The following is a 10,911-nucleotide window of genomic DNA, read 5'->3' on the forward strand; positions in this document are numbered from 1 at the left end:
TTCATTCACAAGCTGCACAATGACTCTGTTCTTTACATGATAAAGAAACACACAGAGATTCCTGACCAAAAAGTTGGGAGTTAATAACGACCAAAGAGGTTCCTGTTCCTACGCCTCATCCTCTCACCCCAACTCCTGGGTGATGCCCACAGGCTTCAAGTCAGCTCTCAAATCCATTGAACTCCAGTCACAGAACTCCATCAAAAAGGATGTCACACATGTGACACTTACATACATTTTGCATCAGAAACAGTGACGCCAGCAGGAGCAGAGAGGTGACTGTCCCCCTGTACTCAGCACTGGTGAGGCCACAACTCTAATTCTGTGTCCAGTTTGTGGCCCCTCACTGAGAAAAAGACACTGAGGCATTGGAACGTGTTCAAAGAAGGGCAACAAAGCTGGTGAGGGGTCTGGAGCACAATGGGGCCATATGAGGAGAGGCTGCAGGAGATGGGAATGTCCAGCCTGGAGAAGAGGTGGCTCAGGGGAAACCTCATTGCTCTCTATAACTTCCTGAAGGGAGGTTGCAGTGAGCTGGGGGTCGGCCTCTTCTCTCGTGTCATTACTGATAGAACTAGAGGGAATGTTTTCAAGCTGCGGCAGGAGAGGTTCAGGATGAACATTAGGAAATATTACTTCTCAGAAAGAGTGGCCAGGCACTGGAATGGACTGCCCAGGGAGGTGGTGGAGTCACCCACCCTGGGGGTGTTCAAGGAACGTCTGCAGAAATCCCTGCTGAAATCCTGACCTCTGCCACAGGTGGCTGAGTGACACAAAAGCTGTGTCCTTGGTTCCCGGCCTTACCTTCACATGCTGTTCATCTTGCTCTGCAGCTCCTGTTCTGAATAGTCTTCTTATATTCCCATGTGATGTACCCTGAAATACATCATTTAGTGAGTCTGAACAAAACATAAGACATTAATTGGAACTGTGAAGAAATGTTTTTTGCACTTTACTTGGAGGATGTTACATGCTATACCTTCTTTTCTCAATTGTAACACATGATTTTTTATAAAAAGAAACATAGCAAGTCAGCTCTTCAGTGTGCATATTGATGAAACTTGGTGAAATACAACTTTAGAAAAAGGTAATTTGAAAATTTAAATATTCTTATCAGAATCTCTGCTATTAGTTACCGTTCCAATGTTCTGATTTCATGATGATTCTCTCAGAGCTGTTTTGTCACTCACCACCTCCAATGCACTTCAAGTGCTTTAGGAGCATCACTGGAATTTTGAATAAACTCGATATATTTTAGGAAAGCTGCTACAGATGCACGACTGCAGTACTTTGGAAAAATATAATCTTGATTGAACGCTGAACAGTGTTATTTAATTATAATCCAGGTAATTAAATTAATTAAACCAAGGGAATCACCTCCCAGTCAGTCAGCTCCCACCAGGGAACTCGCTTCCCTGCCAAGCAGATGCAACCAACACAAGCTGCTACATCACTCTAGGGCCCCACTGAGTCTTCCCAAGGGGTCTCCAAAGGCTTCCCTGTTGACTTCTGGGAACCTGGAAACACTCACATGGAAACCAGTGCCCCCTAATGTGCCCCAGAGGTTTCTCAGGGCCCTGCAATTAGCTCTACAGACATCCAGACATGCCCCAGAGCAAGTATGTGTGCTGTAGGGAGCCCAAGAGACATTCCAGAGTATGCTAGTACTCCTCAGTGCGCTCAAGGGTTCTTCACCTGTCTCTAAATATGCCATACTTGACTTTGTTTTCTCTTCTGGAGCTTAGTTCTCAGCTTTGCTTTCTCATGCCATTTATCATTCAGTTTAGAGATTATTTTAACTAAAATATTTTAATCCACCATATTTTCTGAAAACTAAGAATTGATCCCGCTCAAGGAAACAGAAGAGAAAAACATCACCCACAGGCTGCAGATATTTACCTCGACTTCTCTACATGCCATCCCCAGTGTGCTTTTCAACTCACCTTGCACAGTGACCCTGGCTTTTGTTTCAGAGTCCTCTGTCTCACAGGTGTACTCCCCGCTGTCCTTGGCGGTAGAGTCATGGATGATCAGAATGGGCCCAGTTCCCTCCTGCTGCAAGTCGTACTTCTGGCTTTTTCTGATTGCTTTGCCATCCTTGTACCACCTGATGTTCACATCTGGTTTCGACAGCTCACGGCTCAGGCTGATGTCCTGCCCTGCTGCTGCTGTCTTATCCTCCAGCTGTTTTGTTACCTCAGTAGGTTTTTCTGAAAGAAAACATGCTTTTTGAGTAACATACACTTAGGGTAGGATGCCTCTCTCAAAATACACGCATCTACATGCTGGAGATAAGTTAGAGAGGCACTTGCAACAGACGCCATCCTACAGCCAGCAGTAATCTGTAAAGTACAGACAATAGAATTCCAGGCACCATTAATTCTCTCTTAAATCTACCCCATTGAGGATGATGAACCATGTCTGAAAACTGCCTCTTCCTTCTCTCCACTGATCACACTGGGAGCCTCAGATGATGCTCTCAGATGCACATGTTCTAGATAGGAATTTGTTGTACAGCTAGATGATGTGAAGGCCATCCCTTCAGCTTATACTTAGAGGATATTGCTCCCACAGTTCCCTCAACAGATCATTCCTGATTTACTGTTAATGGAACAAGCTGTAGTGAGATGCCCATTTCCAACACTACCCCAGTGCTTTGGGTAGTTCTCACATTTGTGTCAAATGGTTCCTCCTTTACTTATTTTTAAGAGAAATTCTCAGTGCTTCAAGGTTCAAGTAGAAGGTTGCTATTCACTTTAACCATATTATGAGTTAGCTCTCATGACAATCTTATCAGAAGACAGTTGAAGGAATCAGACCCCAGAATCTCTCCCATCTCATTACCTTTCACAGACAGAGAGGCTTTGGAGGTTAGACCACGGGCAATAAAAACGACTTCCCCAGAGTCAGTAGGAGTCACACTTTTGATAAGGAGAGTCTCTTACCAACCCACGTTAGAAGCTTTAAATCGCCCACCACTTTCCACTCTGCTTCCATTCAGTGTCCACTCGAACTCATCAATGCTTTCATGGGACAGAATGCATTCAAAAGTGCCATCTTCTACCTCCTGGATTTCATTGTTTTTCAGCCGTTTGCTAATGCCAATATTCAGCTCTGGAAGATAAGAGATAGGTTAGTATGAGGTTTAGATGGAGAAAAGGCATTCGTGACCAATGTGAGTAGCAGTACTGGTGTTTGAACTCAGGATTTGCAGATCATGGCTGCGTTCCTCACTGATGTATTCTCTAAGACATTCTCCTCTCAGAATTACCAGAAAGCTATAAAAAAAAAGAGACGTGAATCTCTTGTCTTTGCTCTGGAAGAACTACAAGGAGAGCAGCTCAGTCCATGGAGCACAATGAAGATTCAATGAGCTACAGAGGGAAAAACCTAACAGAGAGGACAACTCTAGGATGCTGCGTGAGAAAAAGGGTTTTGCCTACGACAAGACATTAAATGTTTCTATTAGCTAATTTGTTACCATCCTACCCCTACTGGTGTTCAAACCATTTCTCCATTTTAGGGATGTTTAGAAAGGAAACATTTCCAGGACATTCTTGACGTGTTTTGTGATTTTCATGGCAAAAGGAGATACATTTACTTCAAAAGCAATGGGAATTTTCCAGACATCACTGCGCTAAATTGCAGAAATACAGTTCTATTGTAGAAACTATTAAGGCTCGTGGGGGAATAGGTGTAAGACATAGTGACCACACTGAATGTGCTTTTAGCACTCCTTCACTTTCCACAGTACTTACCCTGAACGCCGACATTTGACTTGGCAACATCAGTGCCAATATCACAGGTATATAAACCTGCATCTGACTTCTCGAGGTCATGGAGAAGGAGACATAGGGTCTTCCCAGACTGTAGCAGCTCAAACTTGTTGCCAGAAGTGAGCACAACACCGTCCTTTTTCCACACTGGTTTGACCTTCTCTTTAGAGACTTCACATTCCAATTTAATCACACCCCACTCCTCAACAAAAGCATCATTCAAACACTTCATGAAGACAGCAGGCTTCTCTGCAATTAAACAGGCAAAACAGAACAACGTGATACAGAAGTTGAGACATTTCCAGTTGTGTTCAGATTTTTAAAGAGGTATCAATAAATCTTTACCATTACTGACGACACCAATATAGAACCTAAAGTGGTTTCATGTCTGTTGACTGAATACGCTTTATGGAATTCTCAAGTATTCAGTAGGAGAATACAGGGAACAGGAAAGACAGCCTGCATTGCCGGTGGGTGGGACTGATATATGAAAAAATTGGGATGCAGCTCTTCTAAAGCTGGAGAGCTGGCATTGCCCTCACGTGGAGCACAGCTCATACAGCAGGCCACAGTATTAAGAGGATAAGCTGCTGAACACTTTTGATTTTCCTCTTTATTGACTCCTTTTATCTATCTTCTATTTCACACATCAGAGGTTTACACTGGGGAAAAAAGATCCACCAAATGCAAAAGAAAGGAGAAAGAGGAAATCCTTCAAACTCTGAGCGCGTAGAGTAAAAGAGCTTAATTACTGGGGAGAGCAGATCAGAATCACAGTATCCTTAGAATTGGAAGAGACCCTTAAAGGCCATCTAGCCCAGCTCCCCTGCAATAAACAGGGACATTCACAGCTAGATCGGGTTGCTCACAGCCTGGTCATTAGTCATTCCAGAGGCAAAACACACACTGAATGATCTCTCCCTGCAGTCATAAATCCTTGGAGACAACAGCATTGACACTGCATGGCACTGAAGCAGTAAAAAAATTTGCTCCTGTAACTCTCCTTGTGTTAAGTAAAATGATGATAAAAAGCAATTGAATGCTTTGGCAGGACACCAAAACCATCCTCCTTCGTTGATATCTGCTGCAATGGAACCTTCCACTGGAAGAAAGCCCCTGATGACTTGTCACCCCAGAGAGGTGAGCTTTAGTAGCAGGACTGCTGCACAATAGAATGAACTGGAGCTCCTTAGCATCTCTTACATCCAGGAGGGCTGTGATCAGACCCACCTATCACCTTCAGGCGCGCGCCTTCTGACACCTTGTCTGACTTCACTGTCACTGGGCCAGCATCCTCAGGCTTAACCTGCTTCATTGTCAGTGTGCAGCAGTTGCCAACGTTCTTGATGTCATTGTAATTGTTGGTGTAAAGGAGGTTGCCATTCAGAAACCATTCCACATCCTCGTCATCATGGGACAGCTCGCAGGAGAAGACAGCAGAGCTCTCTTCTTCAATTTCCACATCCTGCAGGTGCTTCCTTACTTCTACATCGTGGGCTGTAGGGAAACAAGGTGAACTGTTACCACTGTTACTATAAAGCATACTGGGATGTGGTAGAATGGCTGGACTAGATAATCTTTGTGTAATCTTCTCAGTGAAGTTTATACATTTGCAAAGTTAGCAGGAGAGAACGGCAGAAATCAACCTCAAGAAGAGAAATCTGAGGTGAAATAGGACATGGAAGAGGCCACCCTCCCTGCTCATACCTTCAGCTGTCAGCGTGGCCTCAGTCTCTGCAATTCCCGCCTTGCACTTGTACACACCAGCATCATTGGGCTTCAGCTTCAGAATCTGGAGCTCTGCTGAATGCTTATCCCTCTTGATCTTGTACTTCTCAGAGGGCTCGATGGGTGTGTGGCCCTTGAACCATTTCACAACCTTTGGAGAAGGCCTGAAGTCACAGGACAGGATGACAGAATGACATTCCAAAGCTGTCTTGTCCTCCAACTTCCTGGTGATTTGTATATGGTAATCTGAAAAGCAGGGGTGGAAGAGAAGAAAGGATGAGGACAATTGGAAGAAGAGGAAAGTCTCTTGCATCTATTCCATTCCAATTAATTTCATCTTCACAATGGTTCTTTGAACAACTCTAAAGATAAAACAAATGATTGTCTATAGGGAAGGCCATTGATTACATTTCTATAAAGTAATACTGTATAGTATCTACCAAATGCAAGCTCCAGCTCTTGCTCTGTGCTTATTAAATTACTCCCAGTTGAGGTTTTTATTCAAATAAGAGTGACTTGAAAATATAATAAGTACTTTAGGATGTGAATGGAGACTCTTACACTGGGGACAACAGGAGATAAAAAGCCTGCAAATTTCTTTCAGATAAAATCAATGACAAACTGCATCAAATTTAGGTGCTACCAAACTTAAACTTGTCTACTTCAGAAATACAATTAATTTCACCTGATTTGACTTCTTTGGTATAGCCAAGGACAAAACATCAGCTCTGTAGATCTGAATAGTAAGCACATCACAACTATTCATACAGATCTTTTACTGAGACGCAGCTGTCTCATTTAGTGTCCAATGACTTTGAACTGGAAATGGAGCAGAACCTCCAGACACACACACAATATTTCAAAGACCCCAGTGAAGGAAGACTGTACATTAATTAATTCTCTATCTTCATGATGTAAACCAAGCCAGGATATGTTACCTCTGACGAGCAGATTGGCTGTGGATTTGGATCTGCCAATTGAGAACTGAATGGTGCCTGTCATATCAGTGGTGGTTTTCAGTATGGTCAGCCGGTGGATGGTGCCTTCTTGCTGCATAATCAAGTTTCTGCCTGCCTGTAAGACTTCCCCACGTAGATACTACTTGGGAGGTTTCACAGAAGGAATGGATATCTCGCATTCAAATTTGGCTTCTTCAGGCTCAGTCACATCCTCATCACACAGCTCCTTTACAATATTAACTGATTGCTCTTTAAGAAGGATGGAACAAGAGAAAGCAGAGATTTAGAAGGAATGTAAAAAACCCTCACATTATCACCCTACTTACTCACGTCAGCATTACTGCACATGAACACTACACCTATCACCTCAAAATGCCTTAAAACATCATTAAAAAATACTAGAAAGAAAGGAATGTTGTTAAGAAGTCAGACAATATGACTGACAACCTGAAGAGAGCCCAGATCTTTTGATTCCCAGTCCAACATCCAAATCAAAACATGACCTTCCCACCCCGATATCAAACTCCTCGCATTACGAAGCTGGGGACTGAACTCTTGAGTAGTGTGCTAACTCAAATGTCTCCCTTTTCTTTATCACACTTAACATCATATATATACCCTAACATTGTAGATAGTAAAAAAAACAAACAAACTCTGTGCTCTTTTCAAACAGCATGAGAAAGTGAAGAAAAAGACAAGCTATGTTTTTTATCCCTCAACGTTCAAACATAAATCTGAAGTCTAGCGGTAGAAAATCAACCTCCTAAGAAAATAATCTGTTTTACTTAGCAAAAGTAAATCCCAAAAGACAAGCTGGATATTTTGAGGGCAGAAAGGTAGGTAGGTAGGAGTATTTATTTCTGTGAAAGGTCCTGGTGGTGTTTAACTTCCTTGACATTCAAGCAAAGGATGTTAGCTGGTTTATAACATAAGATAATTTAAGCAAAATGATCATCAGAAGCATAATTACCTTTAACTTTAAGATGGGCACGAGATTCTGCCTTTTCTGCTATAGATTTTATTTCTGCTGCATCCTTGACTTGGACGCGTGTGTAAGTCAGCGAGTAGGTCTTTCCTGAAGCAGAGAACCACAGAGTCACTAAGGCTGGAAAAGACCACTAAGCTCATCTAGTCCAACCGCCAACTCATCCCTACCAAACTGTGCTCTTGAGAGCAAAGCCACAACTACACTTGGCTTCCTTGAGCAAAGAGCTCTGAGGCACATGGCCAGGCTGAGCATCATCCATCTGGTTTCACAGCATCACTGCCTGTTCTCTCATGTCAATGAAACCACCCATTCCCTCACATCCACATCCCACCAAAGCTGCTTAGTGCTCCCAAAGCGAATGCTCACCAGTTGTTTCCAACTTGAAGGTCATCTTCTGGCCAGCAGCCTCGCAGATGTATTCTCCAGCATCTTTCTTCTCCAGCTGCTCCACAACCAGACGCCGTGTTTTGCCCACAGATTCCATTCTGAACTTTCTGGAGGAGGCAAGCAGTCTTCCATCCTTGTACCATTTTACTTTGGTTGGATCCTGTGCTACTTCACAGCTGAGGGAGGCACTTGCTGCCAGGGCAGCACTCACCTCTTTCTGCACCTGCTCCTGGTTTATAAACACAGGTTTTGGCTCTGAGGGAAGAAAAGAAAAAGTATTGACTGAGGGACTGAAATGAGACCATCTTGCAGGTTTGTATGTACAGGTTGGAACAGGTTTAGGTTACCACTTGTGCCCAAACTAATAGCCTTCACTAGAGAATATCAGCTCTTCTGTTAAAACTAAGTGTCAAATCTAGGCAAGAAAGAACCCAGGAACTGAAGGAACCAAGAGGGTCCTTGAACACCAGTCCCATGGTTGCAAGTCACTATGCAAACATATTGAACCCAAAAGAACATCTGTCCTGCAGGCAACCAAAACCTGAGTTCCTTTTACTTAAGACCCACTGTGAAACATCAAAACACATAAACGTGTGATAGTCAAATCACTGGCTGCCTTTTCATGACCCAGAACAGTACTCCTGGCTTCCTGAACAGACTCCTCATGGCCTCTAACATTGCCACAACTGTGACTGTCAAAGGCACAAAGGAAATATGCTCACCAACGCAGTCCTTTCTTCTTTGTGTGTGATTTGCAGCTATCTATTTTGCTTTGAGCTCTGGGAATAGTCAGCTCTACCAGGTCTCTTACTGTGAGGAGCAGACTCACCTATCCAGATGCAGCCTCCAACATAAAGGCATAGTAAAAAGGCAGTGTACTACTAGGAGAAGTTCCTGCTTCTCCTGCCATGAAAGGCTGCACGTACAACATGCACTCCAGCCTCACTGCACATACTTATCTTAGTCAAATGTTTCTGTGAACAGGAATTACAGTTTGGGATCTCAGGCACAGGAGAGATTTGAATAATATCTTGAATATTGCTTCCACTGTACATATATCAGTAATTATTATTCTACAGACAGACTGAAACAGGTCTTTGTGCCATACTAAAACCAAATACTTTCTACAAACCCAGGCAATCAAGTCTAGGGAAAAAACCTCAGCACAGACTACTGCAACTGGATCACTGTATAATAGAAACTAGATTTTACTTGACTGTTCTCTGCTGTATTTCAGACAACACCTGTCTTACCTGTGACATGAATCTTGAAGGTGAGTTTCTGGCCAGCAGCCTCGCAGCTGTACTCCCCTGCATCTTTCTTCTCCACCTGGCTCACCACCAGCCGACGCTGTTTGCCCTCTGACTCCACCCTGAACTTCTTGCACCAGGTGATCAGTTTCCCCTCCTTGTACCACTTCACCTCCGTCTTCTCCTGGGCCACCTCGCAGCTCAGCGTGGCATTTTCTGTTGGTGCAGCCTTCACCTCCTTCTGCACCTTCTGCTTGTTGATAAAGGCATCCTCTGCTTCTGGAACTGGAAAACATTGGGTAAAATAGACATTAGATATGAACAGCTAGATATGAACAGATAAAGATATTTAAAGTTGCTTCTGTGTCGTATTGGGCCATTTCCTGGAGCAACACTGCTTCACAGTGTTTATCACACATTATAAAGCATCCTCAGCACAGTCCATATGGTCATCCCATCCCTCTGGGTAGTCTTTACTATCAGCTGGGACTCTTTATTTTCAGATTTCTTCGAATGAAGACAATGACAGATCTATATATATAGATATATATATACCACACCTACACCCCCACAATCTGTTACAACTCCATATTCCTCCCCATATTTGCCCCCGACAGCCCCCAGTAGCCCCATATCACCCTAAGGCCCCCACAACCCTCTGTCTCTCCATACACCACCCCTTAAAGCCCCATACCTGCCCATATCCTCCAATAGCTCCCCACAACCCCTACACACCCTCAGAGCCCCCTAGAGCCCCTAGTCCTCCTATGGCCCACCACAGCCCCATATCCCCCCTACAGTCCCCCTCAGCTCCCTTTACAGCCCCTGCACAGCTCTATAGAACAGTCTGATAGAACTACCTCTAGTAGAAGCAATCTCCACACAGAGATCCTTTCCCAGTGGCACTCAGCCCTTCAGTGGGGTCTAAGAGAGCTGCAGCCAGACTCAAACACAACTGCTCACACAGCTCAGCTGCCTTCACCTGTGCTCCAGACGCTGACACATTGCAGCCCCACATCCCCCTCTGCCCCCCCACAGCCCCACACCCCCCTGTCCTCCCCGCACTCCCCATCAGCCCATCCCACCTCAGTGCTGCCTCTGTCTCTTCTCTCCTCTCCCCGTCCCAGCGCCCGCCTCCCCCGGCCTCCCATTGGGCAGCGGCAGCTCCGCCGGCTCCGATTGGCTGAGCTGCAGTGCGCGGGAGTGGCCATTGTGGGGGGGGGGGCAGAGGGGGATGTGGGGACTGCTTCCCAGTTGAGACTACCTCAGCTTTCTGGTCAAGGCATCGACATTGGTGAGTTTTCCTTTGCTAATAACTTTTGACTAAAAAAGAACAAAATAAATAAATAAATAAATGCCACAACACAAAGCAGAACACACACACAAAAACCCACAAAAACAAGGAACTTGGATTTAATGGATGCTGAAGATTCAACACCTGTGCATTTGTCATGTGAGTTACTTATTTCTTTTGCCCTTAGTTTGGACACAAATGGCATTATTTTCTTCACAGTAACAGAAATGGGAAAAGGAACTGAACTTCTGAAGTTCAAACTTCTGGGTTGTTTTTTTTCTTTTTCTTTTTTTTTTTTTTTTGCCTCTTGGAGACACCTGTATTTGGTGGTGGAATGGAATTCCCCCATCCCATTTTAGTGCAGATTTTGTTGTGCTCGATGTGGAATAAACCCTACCCAGCCTGTTCCGCACCGTTCCCTCTGTTTGCAGTACGTAGCCTTTCAGGAGTGTTTATTTGTCATTTCTTGTTCTATGTGACCCTCTGTTTGGCTGACTTTCTTTTTAATTCCGTGCTTTAATCAAGCATG

General features: G+C 44.2%; 1 protein-coding gene across 1 annotated transcript; it reads right to left on the reverse strand.

Moving 5' to 3' along the window:
• Positions 1–4,965: 4,965 nt before the first annotated feature.
• LOC146753210 (obscurin-like) lies at positions 4,966–5,817 on the reverse strand. Its single transcript, XM_085530817.1, has 2 exons — positions 5,484–5,817; positions 4,966–5,273 (listed from the first exon to the last, which is right to left on the reverse strand). The coding sequence occupies exons 1-2, from the start codon at positions 5,815–5,817 to the stop codon at positions 4,966–4,968; spliced, it is 642 nt and encodes a 213-aa protein (XP_085386943.1).
• Between the last annotated feature and the right edge of the window lie 5,094 nt (positions 5,818–10,911).

The sequence above is a fragment of the Coturnix japonica genome, unplaced genomic scaffold, assembly GCF_054131305.1.
Source record: "Coturnix japonica strain WE unplaced genomic scaffold, WE-NBRP24 Scf039, whole genome shotgun sequence".
NCBI lineage: Eukaryota > Metazoa > Chordata > Aves > Galliformes > Phasianidae > Coturnix > Coturnix japonica.

What these genes read in the sequence shown, in the direction of transcription:
- LOC146753210 (XM_085530817.1), bottom strand. Translation starts at nt 5,817, where the DNA reads ATGCAAGAGACTTTCCTCTTCTTCCAATTGTCCTCATCCTTTCTTCTC. An exon ending in GGCCACGCTGACAGCTGAAG is followed by an intron (nt 5,274 to 5,483) that starts GTATGAGCAGGG and finishes GTTTCCCTACAG; the next exon opens with CCCACGATGTAGAAGTAAGG.